This window comes from Nicotiana sylvestris, chromosome 8, assembly GCF_000393655.2.
Source record: "Nicotiana sylvestris chromosome 8, ASM39365v2, whole genome shotgun sequence".
Lineage (NCBI taxonomy): Eukaryota > Viridiplantae > Streptophyta > Magnoliopsida > Solanales > Solanaceae > Nicotiana > Nicotiana sylvestris.
In genome coordinates, this window is record NC_091064.1 from 180167085 (window position 1) to 180181707 (window position 14623).

The 14623-nt window shown below is 37.9% G+C and overlaps 1 protein-coding gene across 1 annotated transcript; it reads right to left on the bottom strand.

Moving 5' to 3' along the window:
- Positions 1-1835: 1835 nt before the first annotated feature.
- LOC138876079 (uncharacterized) lies at positions 1836-2249 on the bottom strand. Its single transcript, XM_070154971.1, has one exon. The coding sequence runs from the start codon at positions 2247-2249 to the stop codon at positions 1836-1838; it is 414 nt and encodes a 137-aa protein (XP_070011072.1).
- Between the last annotated feature and the right edge of the window lie 12374 nt (positions 2250-14623).

Sequence of the window (14623 nt, forward strand, 5' to 3'; positions counted from 1 at the left end):
AAAAAAAGTCCTTTTCCTCTTCCGTTGATGGAGATTCCCTTCTGACCTTCGTAAAATTTGCTATTTTAAGCCTTTGCAAATAACGAAAAGAAGATTCCCTTGTGAGTTGTGACATTCAATATTATGGTAATCAATAATCATGCGCTTAGTCTAAGAAAAAGAGCCCCATAGGCCATAACACAAGAAAGGTATCCCTTTTTGGGTTAATATAGAAAAACTCGTGGTAAATTTTCATAGACGAAGCAAAAAGATTCCATTTTGACTTTCAATAAAGTACCTCATAGTAGACTTCTATAAATCAAGAAGTAAATTGTATTCAACTCTTATTCCGAGTTTCAATAATAATATTAGAGTTAATCACAGTTGAAGCCCCCATTTTCATCATATATCCAGAGAAGTAGGTGCTTACTCCCTACAGAGCAATACTTCCGTGGCTTGCCTTTCGAGATCCTGTTTGACAAACAGTTGCCAGAACCTGTCTGGATTGAGTGGAGACTCTAACTTGTAAGCATATTACTTGTCTCAAGCTTAATACTTGGAAGAAAACCCCTATAAGTCACTCGTGTCATGAAGTTAAAAATTCTCCGAAAATAAAAATTAAAGTTTGTAAGGATTGCATTTATGATTGGCGACACTATTGTTTTTCTTTTTTGAACCTACTTTGAAATGCTATTTCTTGAGGCGAAGGTCTAATGAAAGTAGTTTCTCTACCTCCACAAGGTAGGGGGAAGGTCTGTGTACACACTACCCTCCTCAAACTTCACCTATAAAAATACACCGGGTATGTGAGGCTTGACTCACAAGTCATCCCTAAGAGAAAGAGTTTCAAGTACCTAGGGTCAATTATCCAGGGAGATGGGGAGATTGATGGGGATGTCACGCACCGTATCGAAGTGGGATGGATGAAATGGAGGTTAGCGTCTGGAGTCCTGTGTAACTAGAATGTACCACCGAAACTTAAAGGTAAGTTCTATAGAGGGGTGGTTAGACCGGTCATGTTATATGGGGTTGAGTGTTGGCCAGTCAAGATTTCACATATCCAGAAGATGAAAGTAGCAAAAATGAGGATGTTGAGATGGATGTGCAGGAACACTAGGATGGATAAGATTCGGAATGAGGAGCCTAGATGCTTGGCAGGTATGAGAACAGGCAGAGGGCGGCATAATAAGAATTGGAGCGAGGTGATCAGGTAGGACATGGCGCGACTTCAGATTTTTGAGGACATGACCCTTGATAGTAGTGTGTGGAGATCGAGCATTAGGATTGTATGTTAGAGGTAGCCGAGCATTTTTCCTCGTTGTGCCGGCTAGTCTAATAGTGTTTTGTCTAGGACTGTTAGCGGTTTTTGTTGTGTTTCACACTATTATTTTTTTTGCTTTTCCATTTATTTGCTGTTTTTTACGAAGCCGATACTGCTTTTCTGATTTTTGTTTTTGTTACGAATCTATTATCTCTGAGTCGAGGGTCTGCCGGAAACAGCCTTTCTATCCCTCGAGGATAGGGGTATGGCCTACAAACACTCTACCCTCCTCAAACCCTACTAATGAGATTCTACTAGGTTATTGTTATTGTTATTGTTGTCTCTTATACATTTTTTGTGACACGATAATAAACTTGAGTACAATCAAGATATATTACTTGGCTCCCATGAGTTACTAGATATAAGCAATCCTTTAATCCAAAAAAAAAAGTGAATGACTTGGTCCTTTTACTTACTTATGATGAGACATTGAACACCTTAAACTTGAGCATCCTTATATTATAGCAACAATTATTTGGCAAGTATTTTTGGCAATGTGCCACATAACAATTTGTCGATACTGTTGTAAATGTAGTTATTTGTTACCCCATTCACATGAACCTAGTAGAACTCTGAGTATCTTCCGGACCAGCTTGTTTGTTGGGATGACTTCTCTAAGAGAATGTAGCTCATTAATAATGGAGGTGAAGCGTGTGTGTATATCTTGAATTGACTCATCCTCCTTCATTTTGAAAAACTCATACTCAGTGGTAAGCATATCTATTTTTGACTGCTTAACCTGAGTAGTTCCGTCATGGGCAGTTTTGAGAGCTTTCCAGATCTCTTTTGCACACTCATACGTTAAGACACAATTATATTCATCTGGTCCAATACCACAAACACGAATCTTCTTTTCCTTGAAGTTCTTTTCAACAGCCTTTCTATCAGCATCGTTATATTCCTTTCTCGTCTTTGGGACAGTCCTTGTTCCCTCTCTAATAACTTTCATGGGAATAAAGGACCATCACAAATCATATCCCATAGCTCTGAGTCCTCGGCCATGATGAAGTCATGCATTCTCGTTTTCTACCATCCATAGTACTTGTCGTTTAATCTTGGAGGTCTCGTGGTCGATTATCCTTCCTCGAGGTTTGGTGGAGCAGTCATGATAAAGATCTTTTCTAGGTGTTAACCTTTTAGAAAGAACCTATTCTCATACTAATTAATAAAAACTAAGGGTCCATCAAACAGTATAGAGAACTAAATTCTATATCAGTTCCCACAGTAAACAAGCAATAAGTAAAGAACACATGATATTTACGTGAAAAATTCCTTGCTCAAGGGATTAAAAACCACGAACTACCCCAGTTATTTCAACTCCACTAAACTGAGCAAACTTCATATTACAACTTATTGCAATCTAGGAATTAAACTATTAATCCCTCACCCCTTACAAGTAACTCTATTGTAAGTCATTTGCAATAACTCTATTACAAAGCAACACTCTTGACTAACTCTAGTTAAACAACCAAAACAATAAGGTTAAATGATGTCCTACAAAATACTTCTAGAAAGCCGTGTAGGTTTACAAGTAAAGAACAAAAGACAAAGACTCAATAAACATAAGGACTCAAGACATCTTCATTGTTGGGATATGGTACTTGGTTTGTAGCAGCGTTGTTCTTGAGTGCACCTGGAGGAAACATTGGTGGCTGGCACTTAAGATGATAGGTTTTTAGATTATCAAATGTCAGGTCAACCCTTGTATAATGTTGTTTATATATGAGAGAGCATGTGTGAAACCATAGGGACATTACATCTTTTGGTTTGGCCTCTAGCAGCAACGACTGTGCCACTATACTGTTGCTAGTCGGTACAGTGAAATAACTTTTACAGCTGAAGAGTTGACTGTACGACAATTGAGGCACTGATCCTATTTGTTCCCTTATTTGTTTCCTTATCTGATTTCTCGAGGACGTTTGGCTAGTCAACAAATCATATCATAACAGGTGTAAAGGAACTAAATGCATCATGTTCCTCTCTAGTTCCTCAACAAAGTTTGACAAATCATCAAAACCATAATCGCGTAACTTATCAATTACAAACTTGTTTTGTTGAGTCATCTATACTTCCCATCTGTTTGTTTTGTGTTGGAATGCTGCACAAATTGGTAACTCTCTAAAAGTTGTATCAACCGATTTTCTCTAGGGCTATATGTTGCGCATAATGAATCCACACTTAAAATTCTTGCTGTTTTTTTTCACACAGTTGATGTTTTTGCTATTGTGGCCTAAGGATATGTGGATTAATTCAATAAAAGTGATTAATAGCATTAAATGAACAAATCAAAGATGTAATAAACGGTCAAACCAGTTATAAGACTGAGGTCGGGCTCGGTTATGATCCAAGTAGTTAACCTGCATTCAATTTGGAACCAAACACTTAGGAAGGGCTATGAACAAAACTAAGAACTCAGAATAATCTTTAGAAGGAGAGGAAACAAATGTATATTGCCTTGATATGCGTGTTACAATGTCCCTAATGAATAATTAGCTTCCCCTTTATATAGTAGGGGAGATTCACCCTAAGAACAATTCTAAAAAAGGTAAAAATCTTCCTTTTCGCTAATTACTAATTCACCATTAATACGGGCCGAGATTCACGCCGTGATATCCGATTGGAAACGGATATCATGACCTTTTGTTAATCGTGCATGGTAGTTTGGTAATGCTCTTCAAGGTCTTGGAGCTCGAACCGGACCCAGGGGGCGTGGTCTCGATAGCTTCGAGGGCAAGTGTATTGGTCGGACAATGATGCGAGAGGCTCCTAGCTTCGATTCTGATTCCTTGCGGTCATGTCCTCACTTCGTTTGCCTCACCTGGAAATTGGGGTATTCATTAGCCCCGGTTTTACCCGTGTATATATAGTCCCCTCATTTTTCAAAGAGTAGGTTTGCGAACCGATGGGAAATGATAGATGTTCTCCGGTTCCTTCCTCCGTACGTTACGCTGAAGGAGCCGAAACATCCCATCAGTTACATCGTTCTGGCTTCGAACACGTGTCAATCATCAGCTGGTTGCCTTCGAATGCGAAGCGTTGCCTACTTTCCTATAAAAGCTTCTACCTTTTGTTATTTTTCTACTTTTCGACCAAGCCTTTACTTCTGAGTTTCCCAGCTATCATCAACTTCTTTCAAACCTTCATCTTTTGATCTTTAAATCTTCATAATTGTTCTTAGATTCTTGCCCAGATCTTCTTAAATTCTTCATATCCCGTTGTTCAACCTTCAAACTTGTTCTTCCAAATCTCTATACTTCTTCTTCAAACCTTCAAATTTTACGAGCCAACAATGGCTAAAACTTCAAATTCAGTTCCCCAACAGGCTGTCTTTTCATCTTCCCAACCAGCCGCTGGTACTAAGGCGGTCGATCCCAAGATAGTTATCATCGAGGCAACTGCTCTCGATGTGGCTGCCACTAAATCGGTAGCCACCGAACCGACTCTCTAGCCCCTTTGAAAGTGTTTATTCCCGGGGGTTGTTCTATTACGGATGATTTCAAGGTTGAGAAACCCTCATCCAAGCAGGTGTCACACCTCCTTTTTCCGCGCCCGCGAGGGTGCGTAGGGAGTTTTCTCCAATTAAAGGACAGTCGAAACGGGATTGGTTTATTTGTTTCAGAGTCGCCATCTGGGAATTTTAAGGCGTCCCAAGTCACCGGTTTTAATCCCTGAATCGAGGAGAATATGACTCTGTTTGTTATTCTGCGAACCAGAAATCCTGAGTAAGGAATTTTGTTAATCCGGAAGAAGGTGTTAGGCATTTCCGAATTCCGTGGTTCTAGCACGGTCGCTCAACTGTTTTTATTCTTGGCTTAATTATCTTGATTTTACTAAATACCCTTTTTCTTGCTACTTGATTTTATTACCGCTTTTTTTTAGATTGTTTACAATTATATAAACGAATCACGCGTACGTATATTCGTATTATATACCTTTTATAATCATAGAGAATCGTGCCACGCATACGTGTACACAAAAGGTTGATAATATTTTTTATATTTTTATTATAAAAATATACCATACGTTCGAAATTTAAATTAAAATTAAGAACACCGTCGTCTTTTTTGTATAATTAAGTAGTGAACCTCACATCTCGAGTTTTTATGAAATTGATAATGATATTCTCCGAGAAATCCCTTTTATTAAATATTCGATCGAAATTGCGCGAACGCATAATCCGAATTGCTTTTAGAAATATAATCAGATTACGCAAACGTATCCCTAATCACAAAAATATTCTTGATGGTAGTGTAAATTTGTTTACAAATTGTTTATTACATCCATATTATTTTTATATGAAAGGTCATGGTAAATCATTATTTGAGACGCCTCTAAATTTCTTGAAGAGAATTCTCAATTTATTGAGGGTCAACCACAGATTATATATATATATATATATTTTTATATATATATATTTATGAATTATATTCCGCAAAAAAAATCATTCGTATTTATGGAGTAAAAATGAACAACGCGTAATTAATACTATCATTTTTCTCGTAAATGCAATACGTATGTGCTAAAAAATGAATTGCGTATGAAACTAAAAAAATTGATTTATGAAAGGAAGAGATGTTTTCGAAGAATTTTCATTATTTTATTTACAGCAAAGGCTATTTTATCTTCTTAAAGTTAGTACAATATATAAGTCTAATCTCCTTCTACATCACTTGTTCTTAAAACAATATGCATGATTATTTCTTGTGAATTCGGCTTATGATTGAGTTTGGGATATATATATATATATAATAAAATCAATTTGATTCTCAATCTATGTGAACTATTGCTAAACACTAACTTTCGCATTATATAAATTCTTAGGCCATTTGTTATTAAGAAAGAGAACAAATCTACCTGCGGACTTAATAAAATGATATTGCATACAACATTATTCGCCATATTTCGACATTGTGAACATAGCGAATTTTACTAACGCATCTTTCAACTATTGATTATAAACATAACCATTATTATGCCATAATATAGCAAAATGCAGCCAACGTCATATAGCTTTAAACAACAACTAACTAACTAACAAAATAGACTAATAATGTATTTTTCCTTGATATTTCCATATCATGCTATACCTAACTAACAATACCATAAAGTTTAAATAATGGCCAACTTTCTGTCATGTTCCTTATTTTGACAGTTCAAATATAGCTAAACTAATGAGATTTCGAAATGGATAACACTATTACAAAGCTTTTATACGAATTTCAAAATAAGACAATTAATTTATAGTCATCGTGTCGAACTCACTACTAGTTAACCAACATGAAGCAAAGCTGAAATTTAAACTAACGAACTCAAATGTATTGAAGACAGAATTACAATTCGAGGTTCATTTATTTGTCATGTTGAAAGCTTTGCATGACATGAGTTTACAGATATGTACCTGGAATTAAAGGTAGAAGAAGTAGATTTCAGCAGTAGCAGCAGTAACAAAGCAACATAATATACCAATAACTCAGCAGGTTTGATCAAGACCCGTGAAACCAGACGAGCAGTAACGAAATTTTAAGAAAAATTTCAGATTTGAAACAAACAATACCAATAAACAGACCCGGGCAGATTCCAGAAAACAATGTTTCTGATTTTTCTTTTCTTCTTCTACGTTTGTTTCAGATTGTATGTGTGTGTGTGTGTTCTCTTTTTTGTTTCTTTTTCTGTTTTCTTCCTCTCTCTTTTTTCAGATTTTCTATTTCTGATTTTTCTCAATGTATCTCTCTCTATTTTCAGATTTCTCTCTGTCTCCCTCTTCTAAAAAAATCTGATCTATCTCAAAATCTCTCTTTCTAAAATCTGATCTCTCTTTTAAAATTCCCTTCTTCCCCTAATGCCTTAAAAATCAGATCCTTTCTTCTAATGTTTGTCCCTGTATTTATACAGGTCTGCCCCCCTCTCTTAAGTGCTGCCTGGACCCCCTTTTGTTATCTAAGGCAGATTTTCCCTTAAAATCTGCCACTGAACTGCTTTTTCTTATTCAAACAGCACTAAGGATACCTTTACTTTATTTTCAGCCCCTCCACTTCCTTTGGTTTCCTATTATCCTATTAGATTAACAGTCACTAACATTCCACTTTCAGCACACTAGCACTAATACTGTTTTTTACTGTTTCATTCCCAGAAATGCCCTGAAATCCTACTGTTATTACTGCCCATTAATACAAAATCAGAATCTATTACAAAACAGATTTTAAAATCTGTTCAGGCTTAATTATCCTTCTGATTTAAACAGCTAGAACCAATCCTAATCAATTTCCTAACACAGTTGTATCTAATCAACCCTTGTAAACTTGAATTCAAACTTAACATCACAATAATATTACACTGAATTCAGTACACTAATTCAAACTGAACTTCAACTTTGAACTAAAATCAAACAAACACAGGAGCATTGTCAATATACTGACAATGCCCTGAAACTTAATGTTCAGGAAACAATATATACACAACATTTATTTTGACAGACTCATTGAAATATAAACAAAGGTGATTTAACTGACGAGTATTAATTAAACTGATTATCTACAACATTTGTCAACAAACAGTCTATAAAAATAGAAACAGATTGTTTCAATCAGTATTATCATAAACGAGAATTCATAATATAAATAATCGACGAACTTAATCGAGTTGATTATACACATTATAAACAATCATAACAAACAGAAATATTGCTATAATTCTGATCAAATAAAACAGGTATGAGATAGAATCATAGAATCAAACAAACAAATATGAAAAAATTACACCAGCTACTAAAACAAACAACATTATACACATAGGAAACAAAAGAAAAATAGGGAAAATACCTTTACTTCTTCAAATACACACGGACACAGGGGCAACTTGGATTTGAACTTTTGAAATCAAACAGACCTTAGTCGAAGTATTTTCAACTGAAAATACTTCGACTAAGGTCGATTAGACCCCAACCTTTTATTTAATTTGGGGCAGAACCCAAAAATTGAAATTTTTAGGGTTTCTGATTCTTGGATCTTAAATTCGAACACTTCTGGGCAGATTCGAAGGGAACCAAAGATGACACAAGGGTGAGGGAAGCCTAGGGGTCATTTGATGTTAATTTGGAAGGAATCTGAGTGAGTTCATATTTGATTCGAACCTTCAAAAGAAGATTCAAAGAGTTCTGAGGGGATTCGAACCAAACCAACACTATATCCATAGCTAGGGTAGTTAGGGGAAGCTACAGTGTGAATTTGGAGACCATCGGAGAGGGTTGAGTTTTCAGACCAACCTTCGATTTAAGATTCGAAGAGTTGGGGTCTGATTCAAAGGAAACTAATCCTGGATCCGTAAAGAGGGGGTTGTGAGGAGTCTGGGGTGTTAAGGTGGTGACCGGCGGCATTGTTGCCGCCGGGTTTCAGGCGATGGGATGCTAGGGCGGCTAGGGTTAGGGGTGTGCTTTCGGAGAAGATGATGAATAGTGAAGAGGGGGGTGTTTAGTTAGGGGACCGGGGTAGGGATTTGGACTTATATAGGGACGGGGTGGATTGATGCTGACCGTTAGATCAGGCAGAATGAATGGCCAGGATCTATTTACTTAACCAAACGATGTCGTTTGGTTTAAGTTGGGGGGACAGGTTGAACCGGGTACTGGATCGGGTAAGGATTATGGGTTAGGTTTGTAGGATCTCAGCCGTTGGATGGATTTAATCCAACGGCCCTTGATGAAGGACGACCAAACGTTGTCGTTATGGTTCGTTTGAATTGGACCGGATATGGGAGTGTTGGGATTGGGCTGTGGAGGGTTAAATTGTTTGGGGCTGATTTTTGTTTAGGATTTTTGGCCCAGATCCGTTTTGCCCATTTAATTTCCAATTTAATTATTAAAATCCTAATTAAAATTATAAAAACAAGAATTAACTTTACAAGACATTAATCAACCTTTAACAATTATTAACACATAGACAAAAATATTAATCACATAGTGAAACATTAAAATTAGAACAAATGCATATTTTTGTAATTTTATTTTTAATCAATTATTAAATGCATAATTAAATCCTAGATATGCATGAAACATGTATTTTTATTTTTATTTTTGTTTAATTATAACAAAGCAAACATTTACGGACAACACAAATAATTAACAAACACCACACAAATTCTAAAAATTGCACAGTAAAAGAGATTAATTTTATTTTTGATTTATTTTGGAGTAGTTTTTGTGAGGCAAAAATCACGTGCTCACAGCTGCCCCTCTTTGTGCGGAAACTCAAAGAGTTTTCGTGCAAAGATAAAGTGAGCGGATACGAGCAATTTTTGCCCGTTCAAATACTCTGTGGGAAGCATTTTTTGAAAGATTTGACCGAACCTCTGCTTCAAAGGTTTCCTACATATCCTTGGCTATAAAGGAATCAGGTCAATGTAGTTCGGGAAATTTTGGGTAGCTGGGACTACCATGGGACTGTGAAGTTACTGCTGTTTTGTGCTGCTTTTACTGCTTGCTGAACTCCTTATTACATCTTGCTTCAAAGGTAATACAAAAAGCTAAACTAGACTATGGCACATGAATTATAAAATCTTATCTAGATCATGCCCTTGCGTTTCTTGTTGTCTTGATATCTTGGTGACTCTTGGGCATTTGGCTTATTCCGCATTCCCTTTCATTGTGTCCCGTATTTTCTTTCTCTGTTTGGGACTCTTGTTGTTTCCTGCTGGGGACTTTGTTGGACTCCTCTGCTTTATTGACTCTAAGTGTGCTCCTTTCTCATATGAGCGGGCTTTTGATTTCAATACTTCAATTATATTCCCTTGTTCTCCAGGTGGGCGCCTGACTTCTGTTGCTTCAATTGTATTCCCTTATTCTCCAGGTGGCGCCTGACTTCTGCTTCCTTTTTCATCCTTCCTTTGTCCTTGTTCTCCAGGTGGATGCCTGATTTCCTCCTTTCTTTGTCCTTGTTCTCCAGGTGGACGCCTGACTTCTTCTTTAATTTTTTTATCCCCATTCTCCAGGTGGACGCCTGATTTCTTCTTTAATTCTTCATCCTCATTCTCCAGGTGGACGCCTGATTTCTTCTTTATCTTTCATCCTCATTCTCCAGGTGGACGCCTGATTTCTTTTTTAATTCTTCATCCTCATTCTCCAGGTGGACGCCTGATTTCTTCTTCAATTCTTCATCCTCATTCTCCAGGTGGACGCCTGATTTCTTCTTTAATTCTTTATCCTCATTCTCCAGGTGGACGCCTGACTTCTTCTTAATTTTTCATCCTCATTCTCCAGGTGGACGCCTGATTTCTTCAATTTTTCATCCTCATTCTCCAGGTGGACGCCTGATTTATTCTTAAATTCTTCATCCTCATTCTCCAGGTGGACGCCTGATTTCTTTTTTAATTCTTTCATCCTCATTCTCCAGGTGGACGCCTGACTTCTTCTTGAATTCTTCATCCTCATTCTCCAGGTGGACGCCTGACTTCTTCTTAAATTTTTTCATCCTCATTCTCCAGGTGGACGCCTGATTTCTTTTTTAATTCTTCATCCTCATTCTCCAGGTGGACGCCTGACTTCTTCTTCAATTCTTCATCCTCATTCTCCAGGTGGACGCATGATTTCTTCTTAAATTTTTCATCCTCATTCTCCAGGTGGACGCCTGATTTCTTCTTAAATTCTTCATCCTCATTCTCCAGGTGGACGCCTGATTTCTTCTTAAATTTTTCATCCTCATTCTCCAGGTGGATGCCTGATTTCTTCAATTCTTCATCCTCATTCTCCAGGTGGACGCCTGATTTCTTCTTAAATTCTTCATCCTCATTCTCCAGGTGGACGCCTGACTTCTTCTTAAATTTTTTCATCCTCATTCTCCAGGTGGACGCCTGACTTCTTCTTGAATTTTTCATCCTCATTCTCCAGGTGGACGCCTGATTTCTTCTTAATTTTTCATCCTCATTCTCCAGGTGGACGCCTGACTTCTTCTTAATTTTTCATCCTCATTCTCCAGGTGGACGCCTGATTTCTTCTTAAATTTTTTACCGGGTGTTTCCTGACACAAATGTTGTTTTTGCCCCTGTTTTAAATCAAAGAAAACTTCGTTAGTTTAAAGCAGGGTGGTTAACTGGGGCATTCTTGCCGATGGTGGGGCTTCTCTTCGTCTTGTTTTATCGCCTTGGAATGGTTGAAATGACTGTTTTGTCCTTGTAATTGATCCTTGACTATAGGATCACCAACTGTTGTTTTTACTTCAAACCCTTTTAATCATAATCATATGTCTCTCCTGACATTGCTGATCCACTTTTGATTCCATTTTTCTTCCACCCATATCTTATTTTTTATCCTATTACCTCCTGCCCATCATGGCCGTATTTCTGTCCTATGCAACCCTGAATTTTGGTAGTATACCTTGACATTCCTTCTTATTTGTTTGGAATAAAACTCATCTCAAAAGCTTTAGAAGTAAGATTATTAGTGACGAAAACATGACGATTTCGAAAATCTAGAATGAAAAGAAAAATCCAAATTTGGATGACTGTGGGAGAAAAAATAAAGGACTTATCTGATTGGAGTCACTAGCACCAATGATCATGGTATGCATTTTGGATTAATCAACCCAGTCTTTTAATCAATCTCCTTTTGATTGTCTCATTTTGTTTTCCCCAAAATTTCCATAACCCAACTTCATTTTTCATTTTACACACATGTTTGACTTGCAATATCGCAAAGAGTTTTCACCGACAAGCCTTCCTCATTTGTTCATTTTTTACTTCCTTTTCGCCTTATGATGCCTGTGAAGGTTTTCACCAATAAGACTCTCTCATTTTACTTTCTCTCATCTTCCGTCGTCTTACGGTGCCCGTGTGGGTTTTCACCTATAAGACTCTCTCATTTTACTTTCTTTCATCTTCCGTCGTCTTACGGTGCCCGTGTGAGTTTTCACCTATAAGACTCTCTCATTTTTACTTTCTTTTCTTGTTTGGACCAGAGTGTTATGAACCATCTTCATTTTCTTGACTCAACACTTTTCTAAGATTGATCGAAAGGTCTTTTTGGTATGTGGTTGAAAATGGAAAGGTATCAAAAATGTTAAACAGCTTTGATATTACAACTCTTGGAATCTTTTTCTTATTTCCAATACAATTCCTGCCCCAGTTTCTTGATTGGGGTCTCTTAATGTTTCTTTTTGTGCACATTATGCATATCGTGCACCCTATGACCGAGCCGTGAGGCGCCTACGTATCCTTCTTTGAGGAATCAGGTCAAACGTAGTTCACTACAATAATAGTGATTTTTTTATATATATATATATTTGATTTTCATCGATTCCAAGAGAGGGTAGGAAAGAAACAAATATGGCTCAAAGGGGAAGCAAAGGGTATAGTGTTTGGATAGCAGAATAAATTGCCTTTGTCATTCCAATCTTCGAAATAATGCTAAATACAAACATTCAAAAAGTTATGCATAATATCTCTTTACCGCGTCAGAATTGATAGCCATGTCTATGCATTTGCCTTCAATATCTGTTAAGCATAGTGCACCATTCGATAATACTCTGGTCACAATGAATGGTCCTTGCCAATTTGGGGCAAATTTGCCTTTTGCCTCAACCTGATGTGGAAGAATACGTTTCAGCACATGTTGACCCACTTCAAACTTCCGTGGGATGCACCTTTTTGTTGTATGCTCTTGCTATTCTTCTTTGATACAATTGGCCATGACATACTGCGGCCAATCGTTTTTCATCAATCAAGTTTAACTATTCCAGACGGGTTTTGACCCATTCATCATCATCAATCTTTGCTTCGGCGATGATCCGAAGGGAAGGAATCTCAACTTCTGCAGGAATTACTGCTTCAGTGCCATATACCAACAAATAAGGAGGTTGCTCCTACTGAAGTGCGAACAGTAGTGCGATATCCCAATAACGCAAATGGTAGTTTTTCATGCCATTGTCTTGAACCTTCTACCATTTTCCGAAGTATCTTCTTTATGTTTTTGTTGGCTGCCTCGACTGCTCCATTCGCCTTGGGCCGATATGGGGTAGAGTTGCGATGTGTAATCTTAAACTGTTGACATACTTCCTTCATTAAGTTACTGTTAAGATTAGCACCGTTATCTGTGATGATCACCTTTGGGATTCCGAATCGACATATGATATTTGAGTGAACAAAATCGACCACAGCTTTCTTGGTCACTGATTTGAATGTTTTGGCCTCAACCCATTTGGTAAAATAATCAATGGCTACCAGAATGAACCTGTGCCCATTGGATGCTGCCGGCTCAATTGGTCCAATCACATCCATGCCCCAGGCAACGAAGGGCCATGGTGCCGACATTGTGTGCAACTCGGATGGTGGAGAATGAATCAAATCTCCGTGTATCTGGCATTGATGACACTTGCGCACAAAACTGATACAATCTCGCTCCATGGTAAGCCAATAGTAACCAGCTCGGAGGATTTTCTTTGCCAACACATATCCGCTCATGTGGGGTCCGCAAACTCCCGAATGTACTTTCGACATGACAGCTGTAGCTTGTCTGGCATCTATGCATCTTAATAATCCAAGGTCTGGTGTTCTTTTATACAAAACTCCTCCGCTTAAGAAGAATCCATTTGCCAATCGCCTAATGGTTCTCTTTTGATCCCCTGTGGCTTGTGCTGGATATATCCCCATCCTGATATACTCCTTGATGTCGTAGAACCACGGTTCACCGTCAAATTCCTCTTCAACCATATTGCAATAAGCGTGCTAATCGTGGACTTGAATATGTAGTGGATATACATAAGCTTTGTCCGGATGGTGCAACATTGATGCCAGGGTAGCCAATGCATCGGCAACCTCATTATGGATCCTTGGAATATGCCGGAACTCCACTGATTGAAACCGCTGACAAAGATCATGTAGACATTGTCGGTATGGTATGAGCTTCAAGTCTCGGGTTTCCCATTCTCCTTGAATTTGATGTACCAGAAGATCCGAATCTCCCATGACTAAGATTTCCTGGATACCCATGTCTGCGGCTAGCCTTAACCCCAAAATACAAGCTTCATATTCAGCCATATTATTGGTGCAATAAAATCGTAGTTGAGCCGTAACAGGATAGTGATGCCCTGTTTCAGAAATGATTACAGCTCCTATCCCGACTCCTTTCATGTTAGCGGCCCCATCAAAGAAAAGTTTCCAGCCAGGTTTTTCAATTTGCTCCATCTCATCGATATGCATTATTTCTTCATCGGGAAAATAGGTTTTCAATGGCTCGTACTCCTCGTCGACCGGGTTTTCAGCTAAATGATCGGCCAGTGCTTGGGCTTTCATTGCAGTCCGAGTCACATAGATGATGTCAAATTCTGTGAGCAATATCTG

What these genes read in the sequence shown, in the direction of transcription:
- LOC138876079 (XM_070154971.1), bottom strand. Translation starts at nt 2,249, where the DNA reads ATGAAAGTTATTAGAGAGGGAACAAGGACTGTCCCAAAGACGAGAAAG.